At 39.5% G+C, this 17,369-nt stretch overlaps 1 protein-coding gene across 3 annotated transcripts; it reads left to right on the top strand.

Moving 5' to 3' along the window:
* The first annotated feature begins 2,240 nt into the window (after positions 1–2,240).
* Positions 2,241–15,890, top strand: LOC103698086 (U2 small nuclear ribonucleoprotein B''). Of its 3 annotated transcripts, none has more exons than XM_008780054.3 (10): positions 2,261–2,721; positions 7,613–7,675; positions 8,534–8,639; positions 8,780–8,854; positions 9,200–9,275; positions 9,468–9,519; positions 13,888–13,997; positions 14,080–14,149; positions 15,405–15,487; positions 15,576–15,890. In XM_008780054.3, the coding sequence occupies exons 1-10, from the start codon at positions 2,359–2,361 to the stop codon at positions 15,622–15,624; spliced, it is 1,047 nt and encodes a 348-aa protein (XP_008778276.1). In that variant the 5' UTR covers positions 2,261–2,358; the 3' UTR covers positions 15,625–15,890. The 3 variants fall into 3 exon arrangements, with proteins under 3 accessions (XP_008778278.1, XP_008778276.1, XP_008778277.1); XM_008780055.4 differs by having other exon boundaries at positions 2,319–2,721; positions 8,534–8,618; XM_008780056.3 differs by lacking the exons at positions 13,888–13,997; positions 14,080–14,149 and having other exon boundaries at positions 2,241–2,721.
* Positions 15,891–17,369: the final 1,479 nt, after the last annotated feature.

Raw genomic sequence — 17,369 nt, 5'->3', positions numbered from 1 at the left:
GCGCCACAAGCAAGCTCAAGCTGTGCGTCGCTCCCTCTCATGATGGAAACAGGCCATACCTCCGCCACCTAAGCGCTCCTATCGGAACTATAAAGAACCCCAACAGGTAAGCTTAATGGACCTTTTTGGCTGGACCTACAAAGCTACACACTAACTTGAGTGTCGGAGGACCCTCACCGGAAACACCGGTGAGGCTTTATGCCTGTACATTGTCAGTCGCAGGAGGTGGCTCTCCCCATCTTCCTCCGCACTTTGGCAGCTCCCCCAACCCCTCCGGCGTGGTCACCCTCAAGCCAGATTTGAACCACAACAAGTCCCATGTCCTCCAAATTTGAATTTGGAAAGATTTGTTCATCATATCAAAACTTAAAATTTTCTTGATTAAGAACTTAATTTATTGAAGAAATGAGTTTCATGAAATCTTGAACAATTTCATAAGAAACACATATTGGTGCCTAATCCACAATATTTTTCTTAATATATATATATATATATATATATATATATATATATATATATATATATATATATATCTTAAAGCATAACTTTGTAATCCTGGCACGTAGTTGGTGTCATGCCCCCGCTTCCGCGGAGCACGTGAGGCACCCAGTGCCCACGTAGGAGCTACATAAGGGGAACACGGGGCTCCCCTGCCAGATATTGTCCGGTTCCGGGGCTTCACGCAAGCGTCCTTCACCCCTCCTCGGTTTTGTTTTCCACCCAAAACGCGTCTGCAGGATTAGGAGACACCCGCCTCATATGCCTAGGCTCTAGAACGAGTCTTTCCGATGTGGGACTATTAGGCCTCACACCTGGCACCGCCACAAGCCGACGACCATAGGGCGTCGCCGGCCATGGGCCACCTGCAGCCGAACCCCCTTCTCCCCTTTCCATCGGGAAGAAGAAAGAAGAGAGAAAGAGAAAGGGGCTTCCCATTCCCTTTCTCTTATTATATTTCCTTCTCTCTCTAGTTTATCTCTAGTTTGGGCTCTCTCTCTCTAAACTTAGATCCGAGGAGATTAGTGTTTTAGGTGTGAGGCCCAATTGTCCCACATCGGAAAGACTCGTTCCAGAGCCTGGGCATATGAGGCGGGTGTCTCCAAATCCTGCAGACGCGTTTTGGGAGGAAAACAAAACCGGGGAGGGATGAAGGACGCTTGCGTGAAGTCCCAGAACCGGATAATATCTGGCAGGGGAGCTCCGTGTTCCCCCCTCATGTGGCCCCCACGTGGGCACTAGGTGCCTCACGTGCCTCGCAGAGGCGGGGGCGTGACATTTGGTATCAGAGCCGAGGACGGCTCTTGTCCGATGGTGGGAAGGGTGTGAGGCCCAATAGTCCCACATCGGAAAGACTCGTTCCGTAGCCTGGGTATATGAGGCGGGTGTCTCCTAATCCTGCAGACGCGTTTTGGATGGAAAACAAAACCAGGAAGGGGAGAAGGACGCTTGCGTGAAGCCCCAAAACCGGACAATATCTGGCAGGGGAGCCCGTGTTCTCCCCTCATGTAGCCCCCACGTGGGCACTAGGTGTCTCACGTGCCACGCAGAGGCGGGGGCATGACAGTTGGAATGAGCACATACCTAGGTTTTGTGTGCCATACATGAGGATATGTAGTTTAAGTGGGGCTTTAATGCTCGTTTGATCCCTAGTGGCCCATCAACACCCGGGCAAGGTACACAACAAGGTATCATGCTTGTTTTTTTTTTTTAAAAATGAAATTAACCATAAATTCTTAAAAATGCATTTTTTAATTCAAACATGGATTTCTCGGAAAATTAAACTGGGAAGTGAGTGCGAATGCAAAATTCTCGTTTTCATCCTACTCAAATGAAAATGAAGTACATAGATGAGTAGAGATTTTAATATTTTATTACACCATGTACGCTGTATTTTTATTTTCTTTACTGAATATGTAGATAATTTTTTAAAAAAACTTATATAAATATTTTTATTTTTTAAATTGTATAAATTTTTATTAATTATCCCGCTCTCAATTCGTATATAATTTCTTGCATGTATTGCCGACCTAGCAGCTATCCAATCAATTGTGCCATATAACACTACTCAAGACAATGCCAAATCTTTATTTGTTAAGGACGCTAGGCGATATATAATAGCGAGGATAAAAAAAAAAGAAGCTTTAGTTAGGGATCAGAATCCCACACATGTAGATCGCACGCGCCGAACGGCGGAACAAGCAAAGCGACCCAAGTAGAAACGGAAAATGATCATCTTCCGACCTCAAGTCGGGTTTGGTGAAGTTAATTACCATTGCGTCGACGACCCATCTTATTTCTCGATTCGCAAACCTACACAACCCAGGTCCCAGGCCCTCTCTCTGCTGGGCGGCGCTTCCCATGGAAGACATGGCGGCCGCCTACTACCACCCGCCCTCCGCTCCTCACTACCCCTACTACCCTCCTCCACCGCCGGCCCCCACCTCCGGAGCGCCGCCGCCGCCGCCGCAGCAGCAGCATCATCCGCCGCCGCCTCTTCACCTGGCCTCTCCATATCCGCATCAGCAGCAGCAGCCGCAGCAGCCCCCTCCTTACGGCGCTCCCTGCTCCCTCCCCCCTCAGCAGCCCCCTCGGGACGAGGTCCGGACCCTCTTCATCGCCGGCCTCCCTGACGACGTGAAGCCCCGGGAGATCTATAACCTCTTCCGGGAGTTCTCGGGCTACCAATCCTGCCAGCTCCGATGCACCGGCCAATCATCCCAGGTACTTTCGTTTTCCTGTTGCTCGGATTTCTTATTTGTTGGAAGTTCGGGCTCTATGTAGGGTTCTGAGAGGGCTTTCCGCTACTTTATATCACTTTGTGAAGATTTTCTTGTGGAAATTACGTGTCCTAGTTGCACTAAACGGTTCCTATCCTTTAATAAGCTGATTGATTGAAGCCAGGATGGCCGATCAGCTTCACCATTTTGGTCATAATTCATAGCAGTTAGGAAAAACACTTTTTTTCATAATATATCCTTAAACAGTTAGTCTTTGAAGGTCTAGTTAATAACATGGAGTTATAAAAGAAATTCCTAGGACTACTGATCTCTTATATGGTCCGCGCAACTGATCTTTTAAGCTCACACTTGTTTCATATATCTTGATGCGTAACCATGAGATTTCAACTATCAGAGGTTTCACTTTAGGTTATCGTGCCATGTTTTGCCTTGTCCTGAAATGCTTCCCTATTGTTTTCATATTTTGGCTTGATCCGTAATTATTTCCTTAGTATCAAATTCGTTGTTGAATTTAAGGAACAAGTTGTTTTGTTGATTCGACTCAGTTATTGTCTTGGAACTTAAAGTCAACAAATCTTCCCAAATACTTGGATATGAGTACTGTTCTAGAAAACCATTTATGCAATCTCATTGACGTTTGCAGTCCAGTGACTGCCTTGTGCATTGAATCAAGCTATATGGCGATCCCCATGGTGCTCATATATGTTGCCCGTCCAATAGGGGGACTGGGCAAAAACGAGTGTCAGGGGATCATTCTGATTTGGGTGGGGTAGATTGGGTTTGACGAGCTTTGAAAGCTCCTACTGTTAGCTTTGACTCTTCTAGCCCTAAATGAGAGTCACTGAGGGAAATTGAGGAGAGAGTGAAAGGTTTCAATGGAAATTGGTCAAGTGGTGGGTGCCTTCCACCTATCCCTCACCTCCTCATTTTTCTTCCCCTCTACTGTCCTCCTCCTCCTTCTCTACCTACGCCACCCACTTACACATTCCTCAGCCACCTGCATGTTGTAAGTTTTTTGTCGGAATATTGGTGTTATCTGATTTTGTTCAGTGTTGGTGGTAGTGTTAATGTTATTAAATTTCAAGAAAAAAAATTCATATGTTGGTTCTTGCATTTACTTCATGCTTCTATTGTAAAATCATTACCAAAACTAAATAGATTACGAGTGGGTAATGTAGTGATTATGCTATAATTTCCCAACAAATATGTTGTTACTTGTTTTGCTCTTCAAGCCGGTATGATGTGCTTTTTTTTAGTACAAGTACGATGTGTCAATATTTGAGGTCAATTTTCTACCAATGTTCTACTTGATTGGAAAAATCATTTGGAATGGCACATCTTTAGCGAGCAATATAAGTTTTAGGGGTTACAAGTACAAATGAGTGATCAACATGGGTGAAAATGTGTTGCTGTGATTTGGTCCATTAATGTATTATGAAGGAGTGTTTTGATACACGTCGAAGGAAAGAGAGGTAAAGGGAGACCAAAAATCATATAGGATGAAGTAGTAAGGAAGGATCTGATATTGCTACATTTTTCAGAAAGTGTGGCCCTAAACAAAGTGGAATGGAGGTAAGGGTTTCATGTAGCCAACCCCAACTAGTTTGGGATCGAGTCTTAGTTGAATTGAGTTGAGTTTAATGATAACACAGTTCATGTTTCTTCAGTGTCACATTATTTTGGACAAAATGTTTCTCTTCATCAAAAACTGTGTATATGCAAGGTATGATTTAATTTTCTCCAAATAGTTTCTTTTTGTATTTTTTTTCATCATTAGATGTGAAGGGTGCTTATACAACTAAATCATGTAGATATATCACCTCAGGGGATTTATGTCGTGCAAGTCGAAGGAAAAGGACATTCATAATATCTTTATGATTTTACATAGGAACTAACTAAACTATGACCAATTTCTAGCAAGTGTGCTGTCCTTGATGTAAAGTCTCTTCAAATCATGCTCTTCCAACTATCTTCTGGGTTTTTAAAGGTGCTTCCTCTCTCTCTGTCTGTGTGTGTCCAGAGCTTTTTAATCCCTTACCTCCACTCCTGTGTCCACTCCCAATTCAGGTAATTTCTGGATCATACCAATATATTGAAAAATATGCGGCGACAACTTTTTATCAATCCTTATCCTTGGAAGATATAATTTATCCCTCATAGGATGACATTATCCACTTTTTTAGGAATCTCTGCATCCAAAGAGGCTGAGATAGCCCCACAGATTTATTTCACAATCAGAGTTTTTTTGGATAGGTCATTAAGCAAACAACTTTACATTACTTCTTTACCTCACTCATAAGAAGAATGGTGGCTTAGGTAATATATGTTTATTATGTGGGCAAGGTGGAGTGGTGTCTATAGGTAACAAAGATGAACGATGGTTAATAAAGATGGTCCAAGCATGCAAGTTGAGTATAACAAATATGAGAATGGAGATATATTGAGAGATTAGTTCATTGGTGCTACCATGGAATTGTACCAATCAAGGACAGAGAAGTGGAAACCCCACTAAATTGACATGAGCATGTATATAAAAATTCATTGAACCTTTGATGATGAGAGCAATGTGGTTTTTTTCGTGTGAAAGAATTACAGAAAATTAGAAGATCTATGATGACCTGGATAAAGTTGTGATGTCAAATGCAAGCCTTGGTATGCATGTTAGACAAATAAGTATTCGTAAACTTGATCCATAAAATTGGAGAATGCTTTGATTAAAATGTTAAATACTCAGGCTTGAGAAAACAAAAAAGGAGGGCTTAAAATCTTTCTTCTTGTGCCAATAAGACGTATGAGAGGTCTAATCCCTAGAGTATTACCTGGTCTATTGGTATCCTCATGAACTGACCAAGTGTAAAAACTTGACACTTTCTTCACTATATTATGCCTTCAGCCCAACAATATTCGATTTGCACTTGGAAGAAGGAAAATTCATTTGGGTTTTTCTAAAAATCTCCACTTCATTTTTATTTTGTTAAACCACATTGGATATCCCTCTTGGGCAATACTTTAGAAACATTTTATTGATCCAACTTGAGGGAAAACGTTGAACCATTTTTTTTCTTTAATGCATAAGATGTTAACTTGCCAAAAAGAATTACTGATAACCAATGATTGGTTCACTAGAGGTAGTACAATGAAGTTTTGATTTCCTAGAAGAGGAACTTCCGTGGCTAGCTTTTCTTGCTTGAATTCTACGTTGACCTCCTCTGCTTTCCATAACTTTTTATTTCTCCATAGCTTACTAGTGTCATGTGTCTGTATATGTATTTTGCCCGTTTGGAATCTTTATCACAAGTATCAACCGCAGAGATCATTAATTGTTTAATTTTAGCTTTAACAATAGAACTTGTTACTCGTTTCCCTTGGAGTAGAAGCACCTAATAGATTTAATGTTTATGATATCTTATTCAACTTTTGTTAGATGATAATTTTTGTAATGGTTTTGTGCAAGTCTTGCTATCGCCGGCAAGGCCTTCACTCTCAACTATGTTGTCATTGACTTCTCCTTGTCATTGACTTCACTCTCAAAATTCTACCAGAGGTAGGGCTGGAAGTGAGCTCGGGCCGGCCCGAAGCCCATCGGGTCGGGCCACCCTCGGGCCGGGCTATGGGCTAGGCTCAATGTATTTCGGACCGGGCTCGGGCTGAATGATTAAGCCCATATCTATTTCGGGCCGGGCTCGGGTATTTCATTGGCCTGGCCCGGGCCCGTCCAAGCCTGAGCCCACACCCAGCCCGACTCGCAGGCCCGAATCGCGGCTAAACGCGTAAAGACGGAAAAAAGAACCAAAAACCTTGGTAAAAGGCGGAAACCTCACCGGATCGCCCTTCTCTCCTCCTCCGCTCGCCCAAAAACCTCTAAAAGACTAAAACCATAACGAAACAAGCCAACGGAGGCGGAATTTAAAAGAAACCATCGTCGGGGAATGGATTACGCCATACGGCAAGGAGGCGTCGGAGGCAAAGAAGGGGATTCCGCGAAGTGATCCCCTCAACATCCGTGCTGTGCGCGAGCGTCCACCCCTTCTTTTCCCCTCCAATGCAAGCAAGAACTCCCCACCCCACCCCTCACCCTCCCCCGCCGCAATAGAAAATTATATTCCCTCAATCCTTTTCCTTTGTCTCTCTACATATATATAGACACTGCTCCTCCGTCGCGAGTGCCACAGATTCTAACCGTGATCGCGACGCCGCCGGACTCTATGGCTGCCTCCTTCGCCGGCGTCCGAGCTCCGATCCCTCGCCGGCGATGGAAAAGAGAGAGGAAATAAGTCGGCGGTTTTAGAGTTTATTTAACATTGGAACTGGCTGTAAACAACTCCTGTAAACTTGGCCGGGCTCGGGATCGGGCCGGGCTCGTCATCGGGCTGGCCCAAATGGGCTGGCCCAAACGGGCTCGGGCCGAGCTCGGGCCAAGCTCGGGCCTCGTTCCTTTAAAATTGTTCGGGCCTCGGCCCGGCCCGAAAACCAGAAAAAAATTTCGGGCCGGGCTTGGGTAGGGGTGTGGCCCGGCCCGGCCCGGCCCACTTCCAGCCCTAACCAGAGGATAGAAACTGAAACCAAAACCTAGACTTAAAATTTTGCTGCCATCACTGCCATGACCAACATCAGCTTCCAATATCACATGCTATAATTTTAACCCTGAAATATCGACAATACTATCTACCTAAAGTACTATATGCAGGTAAAAAAAACGTCCACTGTAGCAAACACTAGTGTGCACACATCGTAGAGTTCTTTTTTTCTTTCTGATGAATGATAGAAAACAGAAAATTTGTGAAGTTATATTGACAGAAAATTTCCTTAAGGAACGTGAATGTCTTTTTTTTTCTTGTTGTTGCTTGATTCTAACTTTTTCTTTGATGTTGCAGGCATACGCATTTGTTGTTTTCAGTGATCAACAATCTGCACTTGCTGCAATGCACACCCTGAATGTATGGAACTACCAGATTTATATTTACATAACTTTATTAATGTCGTGTCAGCATTATCTTTTGTCAAATAGTTGTGCTTCCGAGAAAATTCACAATTTAGTTTTGATTGATACATTAATTTTTATGAATAAATATTTTTAATATATAAAGTATAAAGTGTAGGTAGTGGCAACCTACCATCGTGAAATTATATAGAGAAGCAAGAGGAAGAAGTTTTTGTATACCAACCTATATATTGATGTAGAATTTTACATAGTTGTACTAGGATGCTTACATAACTGACTCTATGCTTTTATTAAGTTTTGATTACCAAACCCGAAGAAACTCCATTACCTCTTTTAAAACATCATGTATAAAATCTTCATTATTAAAAGTAAAAGGAATAGAAACAGGATTTGCCTGGCGAGGACCTTTTGAGGACCTGAAATACTTTTCTGGAGTTTTTTCTATAAAGGCTAAAACTTATTACGATGCCTTTACTCACCTGCTTAAGCCTTTTAATTATACTATGTTTTAGGCATTTAGATATCATGAAATGAAAATTACCATACTGGTCATTGTGAAGTGGCTAGAGTTGCTAGACCATATGGTCATTTTCTTTTCATAGATTGAACTTATCCTTGTTTATTATATATAAGTTCGGAATATTTTTCTTGATCTATTTAAACATTTTGAAAGATTCATGAGAATTGATTCAGTTGTACTCTTTCCAATAGGAAATTCAAGTAGACATAGAGTAGTTCCTACGTAATTATTTTTTTCCGAAGTAATCAATTTTTTTTTGCCTTTTAATTCGTTTTTAGCATTAGGGTACCTTGTTTCTCTATGTGGTTTCATAGCATTTAATATTGCTTGCAGGGAATGATGTTTGATCTTGAGAAGGAATGTGCTTTGTACATTGATCTTGCAAAGTCGAACTCTAGGATGAAACGCTCAAGACAAGGTCATAATTTGGTTTTCTCATGTAATCAATTTTATTCATAGTACACATTCATTCATTTGGTATCTGATTTAGTTTCAGAAGGACCAAAATTTCTATTTTAGCTTAACAGTCCTACTTGACTGATGAATTTGGACTTATCAATTTCTTACCTTTTGAACCAGATGACAGTGTGCCCTATTCTTCTGATAAAAGAGCTAAAGGATCTGTTGGATATTCAAGAGGCTTTCCAGATTCTGGTAATATGATCTGTTCCATGGATGTTAAAGCACCTGTTAGTGACAAATTAAGATTAATTGCTCTATTCTCAGCATCAATACATCTATAAATTTCAGTAGAGTTATTGTGACCTTAGTTATGCTGAAACTAGCTGCTACCTGATGTATTAATACCTGCCTGTTGATCAAGAAATGAGGCGGGTGAGATTGCACAATGTCCTTCATTTCTATGAACAATCACTGGCTGAGCTCACTTGCTCTTGTTTTAACCTTTTCTATTTATCGCTAGTGGTACCATGATAATTACTCACATATCACTTCAAAAGCTCATGTGGCACATGTTTGGCACACTTTGCGCACTAACAGGTGTCGGAAGCAATATTCACATGCCTGGGATGGGTAATTCTGCTTACAGCTTGAATGGTTATCCTTCTACACAAAGGTTATGGCACACTACTTAAGCACAATTTCATTACTTGAATTTGCTACATTCTGGTCGCTACATGGTTTATAATTTATGTCGCTAGTATGAAAAGGATTAAATGCTGTTTGAAGAGTTGATAACGCGACTGTTAGTTCTGTGTGATTCTCTTTTGCAATTTATCTGATTATTCATTGTGTTTAATGTTTACAGTCACACAAACTATGATTATGATCCTGTGAATGATACAGACCCCAAGAAGATGGTGAGCTTTGCCTTTTTTGTACTTTTATTAATATCATATTAGTTAAGCCACGAATTTCACCTTTTTTTATGCTTTCCATTATTTATAGTATTGACAGGTACCATGATTTATATATAATAATTTCTGTTTGTTGCATACGGTAATCGACTAGTGTGCTGTCGACAAGGTGGCTGTCTTCTTGTGCCTTTCAATCTGGAAGTATCTGTGGAGGCCCAAGGAACCACCTGGCCTTCTCCATTTTTTGTGTCAATGTTGCAATTTGATAACAAAAGCATTTCCGTAACCCAAAAGGTTAAATTTTGAAAAGATAACATTCAACTTATTTACCATAAGATATTTGGTACTCCCCAACATAAGCTACAAGTGTGTCTGGAGGAAAACTCAACCGTTTCACAGAACATGCTTGTTGGCAGTTGTAAAAGTTTACAACTGCACAGGAGTCTATGTGATTTTTTTCATACAACAGTAAACAACCATGAGATTATGATTGAGTTTTTCACTGTTTTTGCTCATATTATGACATAAAAAATTAGTTTATTTCATTTAAAAATAATACTGTCATCAGACATCCACTTATTGGCCTTTATTCTATTACTGATGTTCATTTGGAAAAACTTTAAGAAGTCAGATGATTTAATAATAAAATGGAGGGAATTGATTTAAATCATGTACCCCAGAACTGAAAAAAGATGGCTCTGATTTTTGTCAAAATTCTGACAGGAGGAGAAGAATGCCTAGGAAAACATGAACAAAAGGTTGCTATTAGAATTTTCTAGGTAGCTAATACACTAAAGGCGATTGCCTTTACTGATGTGGAAGAGTAGAATGTTGACTGCTATTGATAGGACTCGAATGTTAAAGCATGATTTTTTGAAATGGCCTGCTGATGTAGTTCAGGTTTGAATTTAGATATAGACATTGTAATTCTTTGGATTTTTTGTAGTTAATTTATTGTTTTATATAGTCTTAGGAGTTTTGTGTTTAAGACTGTTAATGTAGACAAGGATTTTCTATTATCTGTGGAATTTGATACTTGTGGATCTATTTTTCTAACAAGTTTTTGAGCCGTATTTTGGGCAGGAATATTATTGAACTATAAAAGTTCTAAGATCGTGGTTTCTAGGGACTTTAATGGTATTTTAAATGGGATCCTATGGAGTTACAATTTGCTTGTTCTTTTTGTTATGAAAATGTAGGGAAAAAATCCTGCTTCCTTGTCAGTCATATTTAGTAGAGTTATTTGGTCTTTTTAGCTGTAAAAGGAGACTGTAAAAATCAGTTTTAGTTTTGATGATGGACCTCTATATTGCGCATATTAGCTTGTCTTCTCTTTCAACTTTTCTCATTCACAGGCTTGCCCTGGCCTCTAAAAAAAAATCTTGGTGACACATGGTATGGTTATGGTCTTCTACTTCATCAACTACTCCCATGGAAAGATTCTTTCTAATCTCTATTTTTTAATCCTTTTCTGTACTCTTTTTTCTCTGTTGGCCTCTGATTACTCCCTTTTGCTGATTTTGCTGTTTTCAAGACTGAAACCAGATCAAATAAGATATGAAAATTATTCAAGCAATATAAAATTATTTTCTGCAGTCTGATTCTGTACAGAATGTAGATTATTCTTTGCTATCCAGATCTGTAAGACTTATGTTGCAGCTGAGAAAAAGAAAAGAAAAAAGGAGAGAAGCAAAGAGAATGGAAGAAGAAGGTGAGGAAAAGGAAAGAAGAGAGTAAGAAGAGACAAGTGATTATACCTCTTTTCTTTTCATAACCAACTGTGCCTCCCTTCGGGCGGCAGCCTTCTCTCCTTAAAAATACTGTGGCAATCCCAGTTTTTGAAATTTGAGTCCACTTAGATCTTTTCCCATATAAGTAAGTAAAGGTTGCAGATCATATTTATGTGGCCCATATCTGAAAAATAACATATAAATTATGTCTCCTGGACATGTTGCTTGAAAATCCCTGATTTTTGCCCCTGGGAAATCTTGACCCCGGTGCCTATAATGTGTTTTTGTTGCTGTCTCCAAAAACAAAATAAATTAGCCCATAACTTAAGTTATTCAACTTCCATTAGTACTTTTGTGACCATTTGCATATTATTTATCAGCCTGTCTTTTGTGCAAATGACTTACATCCTTGTCATAAAAACCTACATCTTAGTGCAGGGCTAATCCAGAGCGATCCAGGTGAACCAGATTATAAGTTACATTTAGCAACTTTGGTCCAGGTTGGTTGGATTACCTGAGCCAACTAACATTGAAAGACTCATGTTGATAATAACTCCGCCATCATCTCCTACCTCCATATGATGGCACCAGGGTTTTAGGCATCTGAGGCCCTATGATGACAAAAACCATCCTAAGCCTATTTTAATGCCCAAATTACTCGTGTGCTCATCTAGTCTAGGAAGAGTTCAGAGAAGGATCTCCGTTGAGAAATCTCTATGAGATTTCCATTTATCTTGGTCTAAGGTCCTGCTTTCGTGATCATATTTTTATATTTATTGTTTGTGCATACATTGTTTTTCTTTCTTCTGATCCCTGTGGTGAATTAAGTTAAAAGTATGCTTCCATTAGAACCCAGATGTAATCATGAAGCATTACTAAGAGAGATAAGCCCCTGAAATACAATGTTATGGCACGAAGCCATGGATAAGAAGTGATGAGCTTCAATGGTATCAGAGAAGAGAGGAAGGAGTCTGAAAACATGATACAAAGCCATGGATAAGGATAGTGCTGGTGATAAGGGAAAGAAGGCTTCCCTACTTTTTCTTAAAATTATCGTAGAGCTTCAGCAATCAGAGAGTGAAAGATTTGACTAACCAACCCCTGGGTTTGCTATTTATAAGTCTCTTCCGAACTCTTTTACCCAGCCATGGAGATAAATTTTAGTGAGATCTCTTTATCGATAAAAAATCATAGCTCTCTCTTGAAGAACAACTTGAGCCCATGAAAGCAAGGTCCGCCGTACCGGTACCGGTCGGCGTACCAGTGACGGCCCGGACCGGTACGAAACCGGTTCCGTACCGGTCCCATACCGGTCCCGTACCGATTTCGTATCGGTTCTTCAATAATAAACTACCGGTACCGATTCCACGCTGATCCGGTACCGGTTCCAGGCCGGCCGGTACGGACCGGTACGGCAGACCATGCATGAAAGTTTCATCCATGGATTTCTCTTTTTGACAGAAAGATGACTTCTTGCATGGTGAGAAGTATGAACTATGGATCCATGAAGAGATCCAAACCATGAACCAGTTACAGACCTAGAGCAACCAGAGCTAAGCATGAGACTCAGCATGCAATTAACTGACAGAACAGAAGGTCTCACTATTATACATATGAGGGTATAATTGTCATTCGACTGCAAAACAGGTCTCCGGCCTGAAGTTTTATACAATTGACATTAGTATGACTGCATGTGGTCATGGCTTCCGCTATAAGCCACCTGGGTGAGTGGCTCACAGTTAAATTATTTTGTTTCCCTTGTCTCAAAGATGAGTTGCATAGTAGTTAAATGGTACAAATATAATGGTAATTTAGTTGCTTTCCAGGCTTCAAGAAATGAAAGCGCAGCTTCATTATTGGAAAATTATTGATTTCTGAGCAATTGCTCACAGTTAAATAACTTTATTGTCCTCATTTCAGAGACAACTTGCATATTGTGTGCAACAGCATACTGGCAATTTAATTGCAGTGCTAGGTTTCCAGAGATGATTGCTTGGCTTCATTATCAGGAATCATTTGATTTCTCAGCAATCTCAGCATGATTGCTCAACTTGCTGTCAAGCAAAGAGTGGCAGAAACAGTGTTCCAGATGCCATGCTTAACCCAAATTGGTTAAGATCTAGCAGTCGAGATGGATAGTGCCAGATTAAATGGCTAGGATTTCACATTTTAACAGTTGGTTTTAGTTGCATGTTATGGTGAAGCCATTGTCAGTTAGTCATATGTCTGGTTCTGGCATCAAATTATTTCTTAATAACCATTGTTGCATCAACACCCTTCAATATTATGCAATCAGAAACGTACTACCATATGGTTTAGGTTTACAACAATCTCTTAGGTTGTTACTTGTTAAAATCCTGACATCATAGATATACCTACTTGCGCATGAAACTTATTTAACTAAATGCTGAGGTTTCTCCTGGAGTGGGCTCTGATTCAGTTGGAGGTTTTTCATTTTGCTTCTTATGTCCTTGCATATTTAATTAATATTAAGATTTCTTCAAGTGCCTGTGCTCCTGGGTGCATCTGTGAACATTCTTGCACTCTTTGGGCCCGTGTCTTTGCATAATTGTATATATCTCTGAAATTTTTTTCTTTTCTCTTCTGCATTAGTAAGGAACTTACATATCCAATTTAACAGAATAATTCTTCAACTTATGTTCCTCAAAATAATCCCCCTTGTCCAACCCTTTTTGTGGCAAATCTGGGTCCAGCTTGTTCGGAACAAGAGTTAACTCAAGTATTTTCAAGGTTTGGAACCACTTGTGTTTGTCTGTATTTTCTTTAACTCCTTTCATGTATTTTTTTGGTTTTATATCACCTTTATGTGTAGATGCCCAGGCTTTTTGAAACTGAAGATGCAAAATAAGAATGGAGTTCCTGTTGCATTTGTTGACTTTCAGGTATTGTACTATTGCTCTGCACTTAGATATACTTTTCTCCTCTGATCTAATGATAGCCTGGGGAATGCATAATTGTTTCATCTGCTAATAATCAAGCATCCAAAAAAGGCATGCAGCATTGGTGAATTCAGCAATATATGCATGCAACTATCTTCATCCAAGTTAACAAAAATCCTGTGATCGTAGAGGTGCAGCTATTGTAGAGTCAATAATTTTGTTCAACCATAAAAAATGCTAAAATGCCCAGGCTTGAAGATTGAGAGAATTATATGAAAAAAGTAGGAGAGGAAGAACAAGAAGATCGAGAGCATCAGGTTTTACTACATTAACCTAGATTTAGCTAAATTGTTAGACATCACTATTTGAACTGTTGGATTTAACTAGATTTATGCTATCCAACATTATGCTGTCAACAAATAACATAGTTGTGGCTTTGTTCGAGGAGTCAATGGATTTAAATGCTGGCCAGCATGAAACAACATTGGAAATTGGTACCGAGCTAGTGCCTTACAGCATACGCGCTGTCATGGTACTCTGCAAGCCACTACATGACATGTTGTTCTATCGTGTGCCAAGCATGTCATGGCACGGAATGACGAAATACTATTATGCTAGTGCCTGTACAGCACACCACCAGAAAATGATACGTTAACCCTTGATCGTGTCACTAGATTGCCCAATTTTATGATTGGAATAAGTCTAAACTTGCAAAAGATTCCTGCTATTAAGATCTAATCATGGGACAGATCTGCATTTGCATATTCAAACTGGAAATTTGTTTTAGATGCTGTTATAAGATGTCATGTTGACCTATATCGAACCCAAGGTCATAAACCATTGGGATTGCCCTGGTTGAGTATAATATCAGTATAAATTCTTGTTATGCTCTGATCACTCCCTGGTTTAGGATTTAATCATGTGACATTCGTGAGTTTCTTAAGCAAGCATATATTGCGGTTATCTTCATCACAAGAAGCCTTGAAGAGAGAAACGTAAGCATTTCTGGAGTTGGATATCCATTATAGTTCAGTGACTACTTATTCAACAGTTTTTGAGTAAGTTTAGAACCTGTTGTCTCTATGATGGTAGATAAAATTTCAGCTTGTATGATTACAAATTCACAATTTGAATTTTTTGAGGTAGCAGTTAAAGTCTCTTTTGTATGTTTGCTTTGATTTCTCTCCCAATTTATCCTCCTCCTTTGCGATGTTCGATCTCGTCCCTCAAATTACTGATTCATATCTGCTGCATACAGGATGCCAACTGTTCAACTGGAGCCCTCAGTCATCTGCAGGGAACTGTTTTATACTCATCAGTTGGGGAAGGCATGCGTTTGGAGTATCCTTAAAGTAATTGCTCTTTAAATTCCTGCAAATTTTGCAAGCAGTATGTTTTTGGATATTGTGTTTCTTAACGAGAATTCTAGGTATGCCAAATCACGCATGGGTCTCCCTAAACGTGAGAAGAGAACATAAAAATGGCTGAAGCTAGGAGAGGCAGTTCAAGTCCGTTGTATTATACTGTTTTGGTCCTGGGTGGGCTTCTAGTCCCCCATTGGATAGTTGTGCTATGAGCGTTTATGTTTGATTAGTCTTGTCTGTCTGCTGAGGGGTAACTCTGCTCACCCGCCATCTTGTAATTTTACGATACTCATGCTTAAAACAGTTCAATCTAGTCCACTTTCGGCAATGCTGACTTACTGCTCATAATCTTATATAAATGTTCCTACAGTGTGCAAGCATATTAACCAGCAAGCTCTACCTTTTCTGCTTTTCTTGGTCTGCTATTTGTTCTTGGTAATCTTTAAATTGTATGGGTCACATCTTTTTGAGAATTGTCTCTGTCCTGTTTGTCATTTGTCATCTCTGACTTGATAATTAAAAGAACTATAGAAATCATCTACCAGAAAAAAGTGCTATAGAAACAAAATAACGATTAATTTGCACTTCTGACAGCTAGTCGTGATATTTGCACGTCTTTGAATCAAGTTTATGTTATTTAAAATAAAATCCATGTGTAGATAATTGAAATTTTATTTATAAAGCATTTCCATCCTGATTGACTTATGCTTTTGACAATGATTTTTGAACATAAGTTTGTAATATCACTGTCGTTAAAAATGGGTTGGATATTATTTGATTATATCTATTTTCAAATTTAGTTCAGATCTAATTTGGATAGAAAGTCTTGAATCTAACTAGATCCGGATTTAGGATCAATTGCTCAACCACCAAGGCAAATTTTATATCTATTGTGTATCGGTGCTTTATTATATTTTACTAAAACTTGTTCACATCATAAAAATATTTATGTTATTTATTAATGCTTTTATTGTGACAACCGAAGAACTATTGCAAAAAAGCTGCCCAAGGTGTTATTTGGATTTTTTTGGCTTTGTATGAATATTTAAGATTTATCTAGTGTATGGCTGATATGGATTTAAATATATATCTCTATGGTGAGTCCCGGTGGAATGGTTTCTCTCTATTACTTTTGGTGAAATTATAAATCTACTACCACCTACAACCTCTCCTAAACTCTGTAAATATTTAAGTCCCTTAGTTTTATAGTCCCAAATTGACTAATAAATGAGGTGCTACATGGATTTATTAGCTTGAACTGGTCTTTCTTCCAACAATTTAAACATTTAGAATGTGAATCTATGACAAATGTTATCAGAGCCTGATTCATTATATGTTAGGATCGGGTAGGACCTCTTCCATGGGTAGGCCTCTCTCTTATATGGGAGCCAGCCGTGACGGGGGCATTACAAGGTTAGGTGAGGAAGATTGTCAGTCTTATATTGATTAATAAAAAGGGTGTTACATGGTTTTATTAGCTTGGTCCTATTCTCCACCCAACAATTCAAGCTTTTAGGTTAAGTATGTGACATTGGGCACTAAGTCTCTGACATATTCATACTAGATCATCAATTTAGACTTCGAGGGGCCGTCCATAATGCTTTGGTTTTTATCCTTTAGTCTTAACATGACTTTTGGGGCATTGGCGTCTTTGATTTGCTTTGCGTTTGTTTATTTGTGTCTAGGGATGCCCTTCCAGTGGATTAGGGCCACAAATGATCTTCGCTCAACTGGCATTACTGGACACCTAGTCCAAGCCCAATCTTTCATGTGTTGGTCCAAGCCCAATGTTACGTGACAAATATGAGTGCGACTAATATTGGCCCTACCAAGTGTGCTTGATTAATAATGTAATTCTC

This window comes from Phoenix dactylifera, unplaced genomic scaffold (genome assembly GCF_009389715.1).
Source record: "Phoenix dactylifera cultivar Barhee BC4 unplaced genomic scaffold, palm_55x_up_171113_PBpolish2nd_filt_p 000489F, whole genome shotgun sequence".
NCBI lineage: Eukaryota > Viridiplantae > Streptophyta > Magnoliopsida > Arecales > Arecaceae > Phoenix > Phoenix dactylifera.
This window is presented reverse-complemented; position numbering and strand designations above follow the sequence as displayed.